This window comes from Natrix helvetica (genome assembly GCF_964273705.1).
Source record: "Natrix helvetica genome assembly, chromosome: 1".
NCBI classification, from domain to species: domain Eukaryota; kingdom Metazoa; phylum Chordata; class Lepidosauria; order Squamata; family Natricidae; genus Natrix; species Natrix helvetica.
In genome coordinates this window covers 56,660,731-56,674,117 of record NC_138548.1, presented here as the reverse complement: position 1 = coordinate 56,674,117, position 13,387 = coordinate 56,660,731, and the positions used below count along the sequence as shown (strand labels likewise).

At 43.9% G+C, this 13,387-nt stretch overlaps 1 protein-coding gene across 1 annotated transcript; it reads left to right on the top strand.

Annotated features, from left to right (window-relative positions):
- Nucleotides 1-237: 237 nt before the first annotated feature.
- LOC309386586 (prospero homeobox protein 2-like) lies at nucleotides 238-10,315 on the top strand (the record flags this gene model as incomplete). The annotated part of the gene is given in 6 exon segments (XM_081942146.1): nucleotides 238-338; nucleotides 5,462-5,681; nucleotides 6,404-6,505; nucleotides 7,318-7,512; nucleotides 9,806-9,895; nucleotides 9,897-10,315. Coding segments are annotated over 6 exon segments (801 nt in total). The 3' UTR covers nucleotides 9,990-10,315.
- Nucleotides 10,316-13,387: the final 3,072 nt, after the last annotated feature.

Genomic DNA, 13,387 nt, shown 5'->3' with positions numbered 1-13,387 from the left:
AACCTGGCAGGCAAGTGAGCTGGTGGGCAGAGCACAGAATAGTGGCAGCAGCCAGGGGCTTTCCATTTTCACACCATCGCCATCCCTGCTGAGCTCCAGGCCAAAAAGGTCAGGGACTGCAGCAGCAGTGGGTGGGACAGGCAGGTGCCGGTAGCCAGGGGCATCCCATTTTCACAACCCCGGCTACCACCATGCCAAACTCTGGGCCAGAGAGGCCAGGAATGGTGGCAGCGTGGGATGTGTGAAAATGGGATGCCCCTTGTTGCCACCCCCTCCCTGCTGCCCACCCCACCCACCGCTTCCATCTCTGGCTTTTTTGACCTGGAGTTTGGAGGCAGGTGGGAGTTATGGAAATGGGAAGCCCCCAATCACCCCTCTGTACTCTGCCAATCCACTTGCCAGCAATCCCTCCAGCAGCTGCCCACAGCAAGTTGGCCATATGGAGTTGTCTTGTGGCGATTTGGTAGTGGTGAGCTACCGTGCTAAGCTGGCCTGGGAAGTTGTCCTAGATCCACCTTCAAGATGGTTGTTTAAAACCTGTAGTTCTGCAATATTTCCCGGGAGGAATGTTTTTTTATGTACAGGAAACTGATAGCTATTTAAATGAAGTAACTGACATTATTTTTGAAAGCTTCTTGCTGAATTGTAAGTTAACATTGTATTTCTGTGGAACTCAATGAAGAATTCTTGACAATACCTGTAGTCTCCTGAGAATTGGAGACCATGACCATAAGAATGCAAGTTGATCCACACTATAGTATTCTTCATGTACTTTTTTTTAATGTAGTAAAATTTTGTAAGACTATATGTTGGTTAAGCATACATTATATTAAAAAAAATAAAAATATTTGAAATATATTTGTTGTTATGTATAGACCAGACATGGTAGTGGTTATGGGATTTATTTTCTCAAATTAATGACAATCAATTAATCCATAACAATGCACAGTCTTCTAATATTGGCAGCATACAAAGAGAAAATTTCCACTTGGTACCTATTAAGACAATTAAACTGAATCTCAATTTGGTTCAAAAAGCCAAATGTACCAATTCATTTTGTCAAATCATGCCAGTTTGATTCAAATTTCCAAACTGAATCAGAACAAGCATGCCCAAAAGGCTTCAACAATCTGAGTCAAAATGCTTCTGCTTGTCCTTGAGCAAGGAGAAAACTAGGTCGGCAAGAAATGTGTTGTCTCCATTGCCAATATATCCTGTTGCCAGACACTGGATTAACCAAGTGACACAAAGCCTAACAGATTTCACATTCTGTAAAACTGCCTTTTGAATAGCATCAGAATAAACCCTGCTAAATAAATAAATACTACTTTAACACTTACGTAATTAAGGGAGACTTACCATATTTTTCGGAGTATAAGATGCACCTTCCCCCCCCCACCCTAAATGAGTGTTGAAATGTTGGTGCGTCTTATATACCAAATACAGCCATTTTTTGGCCTCCCGAAACCACGCCCCTGCATCCCATTTTGGTGAAAAATGTGACATTTTTCACAGAAATGGAGATATTTTTGCCTTTCCCCAGCCTCAACAGCACTCTGCAGACTTCAGCAGAGCTGGGGGAAGGCAAAAATGCCTCCATTTTTGCAAAAAACAGCTCATTTTTGCGAAAAACAGTGCCTGATTTTCAGAAAAAGGGGGATGTTTTTGCCTTCCCCCATCCCTGCTGAAGCCTGCAGAGTGCTCCTGGGACCAGAGAGGACAAAAAAAATTCTTATCTACCTCTTTGAAATCTTGGTGCATCTTATACACCGGTGCGTCTTATAGTCCAATATGGTAATTCTATCTCACTCTCACCATAGGTCAGCAATGGCAAACCTTTTTTGGCTCGCTGCCATAAGGGGGGGCGCAGGAGGGTCGTGTGCAGGTGTGCCACACCCATAATGCAATGCGTGACCTCCAGTGCACATGCAAGGACTACAGGGGTGAACCCCCCCTCCATTTTTGCATGCTTTTTTCGCCCTCCCCAGGCTCCAGAGGCTTTATAGGAGCATGGGGAGGGCGAAAACAGCCTCCCCCATCCCACGGAAGCCCTCCGGAGGCTTCCGGGACCTTCAGGAGGCTTCCCTGAAGCCTCCGAAGCAGTCAAAACTACCCTCCGAGCAAACCGGAAGTCACTTCCGGTTTGCTCGGAGGGTCGTTTTAAGCGCTCCAAAGGCTTCAGGGACCTTCAAGAGGCTTACCTGAAGCCTCCGGAGCAGTCAAAACGACCCTCCGAGCAAACAGGACGTCTGTTCCTGAACTTCCAGTTTGCCCGTAGGGCCAGTTTTTTGTGCTCTGGAGGCTTCAGGGAAGCTCAGGAAGCCTCCGGAGGGCCTCCGGGGGGCAGGGGAGGCTCTTTTCGCCCTCCCCAGGCTCCTATAAAGCCCCTAGAGCCTGGGGAGGGTGAAAAATGGCTTTAAGAAAGGGTGAACTTAGCTGGCCAGCGCGCGCATGCGCACTGGCCAGCTGACAGCGCAGTGCCTCGCGTGCCCTGACAAATGGCTCCACGTGCCACATGTGGCAGGCGTGCCATAGGTTCGCCATCACTGCCATAGGTTATCACTTAGCTAAACCCTAGATCACTTGGAGGCATGTTATTCAGTTTCAAACAACTTCTAATCAAAACTCTGAATCAAATTTTTGAACAGTTGTTTTTGTTATTTCTGTCTCTTCTATGAAATCTGAATCATTTCATTACCCAAAATGTGTGACAAATATTGGAGACTTGACTGCATAAAGAATGGCAGAGGGAACCCATAAATGAAGCAGGCATCTGCCAGGAACTGCTAGTTTGTGCCATTGTTAGATGCAAGTGGGGAAAGACCTGGATTCTTTTACATAGAAAGTAAAACAGCTTCAATCCAGGTATTAAAGACAATCCAGTTATTAAAGAGAACAAAACTTTGAATCAAATAGCCTATCAAATTGCGAATTAATTCATAATTTAAATAGTAAGGAGGAGAGGTTTGGGCCTGACACTCCATTGCCTATATTGCTATATTAGTGATTTATAACACTTTGCTTGTATCTTAGGTGTTGATGGGATATGTATCCACCATCACAATCAATGTTGCCAAACCCTTCTGGCTTTCAAGAAAATGGAGAACTCAAGCAGGCTCTGAGTTACCATACTTTTGGAGTATAAGACGCACCTTTCTCTCCCCCCCCCCAAGAGCATGGAAATAGTTGGTGCATCTTATACACTGAATACAGCCATTTTTGGCCTCCCGAAAATGGGCTGTTTTTCGCAAAAACAGATGTTTTTCCCTTTCCCCAGCCCCCTGAAGCACTCTGCAGGGCTGGGGGATGGAGAAAATGCCTTCATATTTGTGAAAAATGGCCCATTTTCCACCAATTATTTACAAAAATGGGGGCATTTTTGCCTTCCCCAAGCCTTGCTGAAGCCTGCAGTGTTCCTGGAGGCCAGAGAGGACAAAAACTTTTTTTTTCTTACACACATCTTCAAAATCTTGATGTGTCTTATACACCGGTGCATCTTATAGTCTGAAAAATACAGTACTTTTATGCGTGGTCCTGATAAGCACCAGCATCAGTGCAACAGGTCTGATTTATTCTTCCCAGCAGGGTTATTGTTTTAAACGTTGACTTTTGTGATAGGCTGAACCCTTCATAAATCATCCAAGTGAGCAGCCTTAGAAATCCATTAAATGAAATGAAATGATGTGCAACCTGGGAATAGCTCGGTTCCTATTTCAGCAGCAGCCAATACAGAACTCCCCTGGGCGGGTGACTTTGCCTTGATAGCAGATGATGTCAGGAAGAGAAAACAAAAGTGCTCACAGGATAAGTTGTCAAGACTCATATAAATAATAAATAAAATGCCCCAACTGAAGGACAGCAATGTTTGCTGAAACAGGCAAGAGTTGTTCTAGTAATACCCATAGGAAATTCTCCACCACCATTGTCAGGAGTGGAATTCCTCCTTGGTTAGCAAAGAGGTGGCCAGCCAGTTTTACTCCACCTTCTGCTGCCCAGGCTTGTCTATAAGAAAAGCGGAGGAAGGGAACTTCCCAGGGATTCACTTTGCCAGTGTTGGAAGTTATCACCCAGCCCTCTCCCAGAGAAATGAAATATCCTAGGAAATATTGAAAAGGCAGAATATTATATTTTCCTGGATGTGAAAAAGGGAGAAACACATTTTAAACACACAGTAAATTCCTGCAGCTTCCTGTCCATCCTCACTTTATCAATGGGCCATTAAGAAGGCCAAGCTAGTCCACTTTACATAATAAAGAGTTCTCCCCTTCAGCTCCAGGGGGATGGGAATGAAGGCATGATAATATAAGCCTTTACTCAACTGACCACATGGCATCTGAACTCAATCAAACCTGGATTCAAAACTCAGCCTAGAGGGTTGCCCTTGCCCGGGCCCATGGGAGTCTGGCAACCAATCAGAATACATTTCTTACACAGGAACAGGAAACAGATAGGTGGGGCAGAACAGATTATAAAAAGCCCTGCAAGCCCTTCTTCACTCTCTTCTCTTCCCTTCTCTTCTTCTCCACCAACATTGAAGCATGTGGTCACCTTTTCTGTTCAGGCCATGTGGTCCTGTCCACCATTAAAACCATCTTTCCAAGCAGCCTCCATGTCTCCAGTTTCTTTTTCCCCACTTGGAGCCGAACCCAGAAGGGCATTTCTTCCAACACCAGTTCCATGCATATGGCCTGCCCCACCACCACCACCACCACTCTTCTATGAGGACTTGCAGATAACCTACAAGGCGTTAAGTAATAAAGCAATCTCTCACAACGAGGGAGTTTATATTTGAAACGCACAGGCCTAAGTCATATTTAAGGAAACACTGGGAAATTGTCCATATCTGTTCAAAGATGAAAATGCTTTATTAAATAACTGCACCCCGAGGCTACATTTCAGGACAAGAGTGGGCTTGTCTGCAGTCTCTTAATGCCACTCCTTCCCAGGGGGATATGCACGGAATAACTTCTCCAACTGGCTTCGCACTTCCATCCCATCACACCTACTCCGAGGAGCTTTTTTTCCTCGCCTTAATTGATCAACATTTCAGCCGTCCAGGGTATACATCCGGTTAACTGAAACAAGGCAGGAAGGGTAGCACCGTTAAAACCAGTGACGGCTCTGGTAAAAATCAGCAGAGTCCCCGAAAAGGTCAAGAAGTGGGCGGGCGGACAGACACCAAGACTTGGAGGCTGCGGCTGGGCACTGTGCCCATTGTGAACCAAGGAAAGATTATAATGGCCCTAGAAATTCTGAATGTGCAGTTATTTCTAACTGTAGAAAACTGGGCATGAGATTTATGTAGGCTGCGATTTGGTCAATTCATCCCAGTGAATCCAAACGAAGGATTGGATTATAAAGAAGATTAGAAAGAGTGAGCGCTGTGCCTTCCAGTGGCTGCCATTGGAAATCGGCAAGTAGCGATACTGTCATAATGTAAATGAATTGAATCATAATTCAGCCGCCAAACACTGAAAAATGAAACCGGCGGGCGAAGAGACGCCAAGACTCGGAGGCTGCGGTTGAGCACTATCAGCGTCACCCCCCGCCCCGCTACTCGCCTCCGCAGAAAGCCGGACGAGCCAGGCACCGCCCAGCGCAGAACGTCCATGCGGCGAAGGGCCGAGAAAGGGGAGGAGCTCCGCGGGCCTTATGCAGATGAGGCCCCGGTGCCGGGCATTGTGGGAAAGCGACAAGCGCGGCGCACGGAGGATCGCGAGTGTGTGTGTCTCCCACGGCCTCCGCTCGCGGTGTTCTCAGCATGTTTCCATGTGCGAAAAGCGTGCTGTGGAGGAACTGGGCGACGTACAATGGGCCACCGTGAGCTGAAGTGAGTGGCGCGATGGTGGGAGCGGGTCCCAGCGCAAAGCAAAGCATACTTACCTGGCAGGGGAGACACCTTGATCATGAAGGAGGTTTTCCCAGGGTGAGGCTCATCCATTGCACTTCGGGTGTGCTGACCCCTGCGATTTCCCCAAATGCGGGAAACTCGACTGCATAATTTGTGGTAGTGGGGGACTGCGTTCGCGCTTTCCCCTGATTTTTCTGGTGAAAGAATAGATTGAAGGATTCTTTAGTGTATTTCGCTGTGGCGTTATCTGAACGCATTTTTCTCTCTCTCATCCTTGTCACACTGAAAATCTCTCCTATTGGTGCTACACATCCTGTCCAGATGTAGGTTGCTCCCGCTTCGGCCCATATTGGGCCAACCGGTAGTGGCGGTGGCGGGAGGCTCCGCCCACCTGCCTGGACGCTTCTATGCATGCACAGAAGCATCGCACGCATGAGCGAACTGGTAGTAAAAAAAATGGAAACCCACCACTGATCCTGTCCTATGCATTTATATAGCTGTACAGCCCCAAGTTGGGCAAATATTTTTTCCTTGACTCCAGATTAAATCCAGGAAGCTTTGACCCCAGGCCATCTGAAAAAGGCTAAACTCATGTTCTTCTTCTCGCGCTATCCCACATCTTCCCTGTTGAAAGCTTATTTTCCAGATATACAGGTAAGCTTAACTTCATGTATTTCATTGCTCACGTATAACAGATTCTCCAAAATCCCACTTGGCAGAGCATGGATGCTTGTGAAAACTGGAAAGGGAAGCAAAGATGATGCAAAAATTAAGTACCAATCATATTATGCCCAGCTGTGTACAAAATCCTTGCAGATTGACACTGTACACATGATGTTTACCTAATGACCACTTGTTCAGAAACTATTGAACTACTGTATATTAACACCAACGAAGTGGTACTTATGACCTTGAAGTTCTGACTGCTGCAATATCCCTCGTGATTGCAACTTTCTCATGATTATGACATTGCAGCATTGTGTGGTCATGTGATCGCTGTGTGCAACCATCTCTCTCAGCTTCTTATACACAAATTCAATAGGGAAGCCAGCAGAAAGTTTCAAGTGGTGACAATCCAGAGTGATTTGCTTAACGACAGCAAGCCAAAGTGCTGGAATTTCTGTCAATAAGTGCACAATCACGTGACATCATACTTTACTACTGTGTTTCTTAGTAATGGAAATTCCAGTTCCAGTTACTTCATTATGCAAGGACTACCTATATACAGTGGTGGGATTCAGCCAGTTCGCACCACTTCGGGAGAGCCAGTTGTTAACTTTCTGAGCAGTTTGGTGAACTAGTTGTTGGAAGAAATCATTAGGGCAGAGAACCGGTTGTTAAATTATTATAAATCCCACCACTGCTAGGGAATGTTTTTGGAGGAAGCACATACACAGACATAATACAACGTAGTGTCCAGAGAAAACAGAAGTTCGCATATAATGCTGTGTTAACTTTTTAAACAGTTTACTCGCTGTATCACCTCCCAGCTCATCAAGTGGTTTAGCAATTTCCGTGAATTTTATTACATCCAGATGGAAAAATTTGCAAGGCAAGCTCTCTTGGAAGGAATTACAGAACTCGGTGATCTTATTGTTACCAGGGACTGTGCTCTCTTCCAGATCCTCAATGTCCATTACAACAAAGGGAATGATTTTGAGGTGAGATTATGTTTGAATAGCATAGAAAAAACATAACCCACAATCTCTTCAGATCAGAATACCAGAAAGATCACCTTAGCTTAATTATTATTTATTGTGAAACAAATTGAGGAAGCTGTACCACAGCCCTGCATCTCAAAAAATGGTGATACTGGTTACATTCTGATCCTACTATTTAGAGACTTAAAGTGTTAAAATACTACCTGAATTATCTAATAATAACAGAAGTTTATATTCCAAATACATTTAATGAAGTAACAACAATAGCTGCTTAAATTATAACATCATGCAGTGTAAGTACTTGAGTAGTTGTTCATACATATACAGTCTTCTCTGTGATAGTTCTGCTACTATTGAATGCAATGTTCCCTCTAATTTTTTTTCAGTGTGTGCGGAAAAATATAGTGTTTTGAGTGGCACATTTTCATGCCTGAGCACCTGATTTTTTTTACCCATAATTGGCATCAGAGCAGATGTTGGGGAGGGGGGGCAAGGAGGAAAAGGGTCCCCTCCCTCTCCCTCAGATCCCCAGAAAGGAAGGAAGGAAGGGAAGGGAGGGGGAGGGAAAGGAAAGGAAATGGGAAAGAAGAAAAGGAAAGGAAATGGAAAAGGAAATGGAAAAGAAGGAAAGGAAAAAGGAAAGGAAAGAGAAAGGAAAGGAAAAAGGAAAGGAAATGGAAAAGGAGGAAAGGAAATGGGAAAGAAGAAAGGAAAGGATGAAGAAGGGAGGGAAAGGGAAGGGAAAAGAAAAAGGAAAAGGAAATAAGGAAAGGGAAAGGAATGGAAAAGACAAAGGAAAGGAAATGGAAAAGAAGGAAAGGAAAAAGGAAAGGAAATGGGAAAGTAGAAAGGAAAGGAAGAAGAAGGGAGGGAAAGGGAAGGGAAAAGGAAAGGAAAAAGAAAAGGAAATGGAAAAGAAGGAAAGGAAAAAGGAAAGGAAAGAGAAAGGAAAGGAAAAAGGAAAGGAAATGGAAAAGGAGGAAAGGAAATGGGAAAGAAGAAAGGAAAGGATGAAGAAGGGAGGGAAAGGGAAGGGAAAAGAAAAAAGAAGGGAAAAGAGAAACAAAAGGAAAAGAGAAAGGAAAGGGGAAAGGAAAGGAAATGGCAAAGAAGGAAAAGGAAAGGAAAAAGGAAAGGAAAAGAGATAAGGAGAAAGGAAAGGAAATGGAAAAGAAGTAAAGGAAAAGAGAAAGGAAAAAGGAAAGGAAAGGAGAAAGGAAAGGAAAAGAGAAAGGAAAGGAGAAAGGAAAGGAAAAGAGAGAGAAAGGAAGAAAATGGAAAAGAAGGAAAGGAAAAGGGAAAGGAAATGGAAAAGAAGGAAAGGAAAAATGAAAGGAAAGGAGAAATGAAAGGAAAAAATGAAAAGGAAAGGAAGATAGAAGAAGGACAGAAAGGAAAAAGAAAGAGTGGAAAGGATTGGTACTGCTCAAAAGTCCACTCTCAAGATCGCGTGGACCCCTTTGGCTCAGACAGTCCAATTCCACGCTAGTTCCCTCTCTCCCCAAAGCGAAGGGATCGCAGAAAGATTGCCCAGTCCAGAACGGGGCTTCAGACAATGCAATGCCTTAGAAACCCCAGATATGCAGAGAAAAGCAGGCTACAACCAGCGAATCACGTTTTCCCAGGAACCAATAAAGCCCTATAGGACCAATGGGAATTCTCCATTCGGCAACGTCATCGGTCTCCGGGCAGAATCTTCCTTGATTTCACCAATCATGGAAGAGAGAGTTCGGTGCAGACAGAGAGAAGGGAGGGAGGGGGATATTTTCACTCACATTTTAAGATATTAAAAAACACCGCGCGGCGTTTCCTTGTTATCTGCGCGGCCGCGCAGGTGCGCAGCTTAGAGGGAACATTGATTGAATGCACAGTCCCATGCATACTCCATTCCTTTGTCACATTTTGTTAAGGAGGAGCTTAAAATTAAGTGTGTTTTTGTTATTCTGATGGATATTTATACTGATGTTTTTAAATTGTGAACCATATAAAGTTTTTTAGAGAACAGGTACAAAACAATACATAATGGAATAATTTAATAAGATACTCTTAATGGATAAGTCCCTGCTTGGCAGGATTCAATTCTGATATTAAACCATAGATAGAGGTAGATGGTTTTAGGACCATGAATTGACAATTTATCAATTATGGTATAAAATTAATGGTAACTTGGGGAACATAGGTAGTTTCTAGCAAACACCGCAGTGCAATAGCTTTGCTAAAACGAGGCTGATCATTGATCATGCAGGTGTCAAATTAATAAACTTCTCCTAAACTTTTCATTCTGTCTTCATAGGTTCCTGATGGTTTCTTGGATGTTGCCAGTTTAACCCTTCAGGAGTTCTTTAAGGCTGTCAGAGCAGGGCGGGATTTGGATCCTTCCTGGAAAAAAACCAATTTACAAAATAATTTCCAAGCTTGATAGTGAGATCCCAGATGTATTTAAATCCTCTAACTGCCCTAAGGAATTTACCCATTAATGTACAGTGATCATGGCATGTGATTAAAATGATTCTACATTTACTGTTGTGTACGTTTTGACTGTATATTAAGGCAACAATTGAAATCTGAATCAACAGAGAAAGTACGATCAGTATTCTAATATTTTATAAATATATGAAAGGAACATTTGGGGACTGTCTACAGAAAGGTTTTGGGGTGTATCCCTTAGTTGTATGTTTTATTACTTATTTATTAAGCAAACTATATAAGCAGACATATAGCTAGCTGCCTGTCTACCAAAAGGAATACTTTGCAGTAACAGAATATAGTACCGTACATTAAAAAGACGACAAGCGTCCAATAAAACTTGCAATCATTTGTCTACCATCTCTTTCATTTACTCCACCACTGGATTCAGTACCTGGGAGAAAATCCAAGTCTTCACTATTTCTCTGAAGGCCCAATTAGATTGGGGCCATCTGTATCTCTGGGGAGAGAGAGGCTGTTTCATAAATCAGATGCCATACAGAGAAGGCAAGCCCCACTGAAGCCCTATAGGCAACACCGTTTCATCAAGGATTGTTTTCTACAATCCTTCATCTTCTTTGAAAGAGAATACAGAGCCAAGCTGCAGCGTGATCAGTCAATGGTATGATTGAATAAATAATAAATATGATACATTTCCTTGAAATCTACTGAATTGCCATGTTTATAAGGTAATACTTCTGTACAATTACCTAATACAGTGGTGTCACTCATGTCACGGTGGCGTCATGTGACGTATTAGGACTTTCTCTCCCTTCGCTAAACCGGGTGTGGGCATGGCCAGTGCGTGAGGCATTTGGCCCATGGGCTGGGAGTTTGACAGCCCTCATCTAATACATCCATTTAAATTCTGTTATTTTTTTTCTCAGAATATGAACCCTTAAAATACTCTGTTATAAATATGAATTTTGGCACACCCTACTTTTATTCAATGGTCCTAACAGAATTTATAGAACCCTTGGTATAATGAGCTACCTTTAGAAAACTAATGTTTGAAAAGGAGGGGCAATACATTTATTATTAAATAAGAATCTACATCATGGGTTTCAAACTCACGTTGTCGTCACTTGATGTTTTTTCCATTCGCGGAAGTGGAGTAGATGTGGCCTGCGCATAATGCATCCAGCCCGCGGGCCGTAAGTTTCACCCTCCTGATCTACATTAACATTTATATCTTTTGCCATTCTTTCAAGAAACACAGTATTCTCATATTGATTTCTGTCATTTTCATGTCTTCATTTTATGCTCAGGCCATGAGTGAGACAACCTTAAGTCTTCCTAAATTATACCAGGGTTAAAATACTATTTCCCTCCTTAGTCTGACAAAGGTCAAGCCTGAAGTTATGCAAAATCTATTAAGCTACTAGGGTGGGAAATAGGGTGACTGGCAGGACAGGGAAAAGCAGCACTAGACGCAGGAAATGGATATGTAATGGAGACAGCGGATTTCAGGCTGGTATAAAAACAATACTTACTGACTCAAGATGAGCGACTACAACTTTACCTCCACTGTGGGAAAATTCCTTTTGCTTTTATAGTCTCCTTCATCTGCATCTCACTCTGTGGCTCATGTCTTATCTAGAAGAGTGGTAAGAGTATGTCATTTCTTGAATGAGATTAGTGATGACTCTAATTGGGATCACAGAGTAAGCCAGCCCTATGCCAATAACCCATTTCCCCAAAGGATAAGAACATAGGAAGATGTTTTATATCAGGTCAGACTACCTGTCCATCCAGCGCTGTACTATTTAATTGAACAACAGTTTTCTGCAGTGTCACTTGTTACCTACATTAAAAATATCACTTAATAGTTTTCCTTTAAATTGTAAGTCATCTGAAGTTTGTGCGTTTTGCTTCTCTTGGTTCAAATTCTCATCCTGACAACTGGCAGACAGTAATGTCCCTGTTTTCTTAATTAAACGTATTTCATAGGGTGGTTGTGAGAACGAAGAACTATATTTTGAGTTCCCTGGGAAAATGAATTAAAAATGTAATAAATCAATACATTTTCTTGCTGGATCTTTTCCTGGTTGCATTTTCTTGAGTTACCCCAATAAAAAAATGTAATAGGCCACCGTTTTTATGTTGTAAATTCAACATAGATTCTATTGTGAACCAAGGAAAGATTATAATGGCCCTAGAAATTCTGAATGTGCAGTTATTTCTAACTGTAGAAAACTGGGCATGAGATTTATGTAGGCTGCGATTTGGTCAATTCATCTCAGTGAATCCAAACGAAGGATTGGATTATAAAGAAGATTAGAAAGAGTGAGCGCTGTGCCTTCCAGTGGCTGCCATTGGAAATCGGCAAGTAGCGATACTGTCATAATGTAAATGAATTAAATCATAATTCAGCCGCCAAACACTGAAAAATGAAACCGGCGGGCGAAGAGACGCCAAGACTCGGAGGCTGCGGTTGAACACTATCAGCGTCACCCCCGCCCCGCTACTCGCCTCCGCAGAAAGCCGGACGAGCGAGGCACCGCCCAGCGCAGAACGTCCATGCGGCGAAGGGCCGAGAAAGGGGAGGAGCTCCGCGGGTCTTATGCAGATGAGGCCCCGGCGCCGGGCATTGTGGGGAAGCGACAAGCGCGGCGCACGGAGGATCGCGAGTGTGTGTGTCTCCCACGGCCTCCGCTCGCGGTGTTCTCAGCAAGTTTCCGTGTGTGAAAAGCGTGCTGTGGAGGAACTGGGCGACGTACAATGGGCCCACCGTGAGCTGAAGTGATTGGCGCGATGCTGGGAGCGGGTCCCGGCGCGAAGCAAAGCATACTTACCTGGCAGGGGAGACACCTTGATCATGAAGGAGGTTTTCCCAGGGTGAGGCTCATCCATTGCACTTCGGGTGTGCTGACCCCTGCGATTTCCCCAAATGCGGGAAACTCGACTGCATAATTTGTGGTAGTGGGGGACTGCGTTCGCGCTTTCCCCTGATTTTTCTGGTGAAAGAATAGATTGAAGGATTTTTTGGTGTCAGTCACTCTGGCGTTATCTCAATGCATTTGTTTACCGCTTTCCCTGTTCTCTTCTTTCTCTCATCCTTGTCACACCGAAACCTCTCCTATAATCTTTTCCGTAGCCAATGTTTTCTTGCAGATCAACTTCTCGTAGGTCGCCCTGAGCCTCGCCCGCACCCTGCACTACCTGCATCTAAAATGGGCCGCGAGGGGACTCATGGGAGGGTGGGGTTGGCGGGACCAGCCAGGACTGGGATTTGGGATTCTCCGAACTGCATAGAATCTTAGCTAAAGGTTCTTCTGAACCCCCAGCAGCCCATTAGTACTATGTGTCAAAGTCCAGGTGGTCATGATACATAGTATGTGTCTGGTCTATGAAAATTAAGTCCTCTTAGGGAGGTGATCAATCTGGGAGAAGGTCAACTATGGAGGCT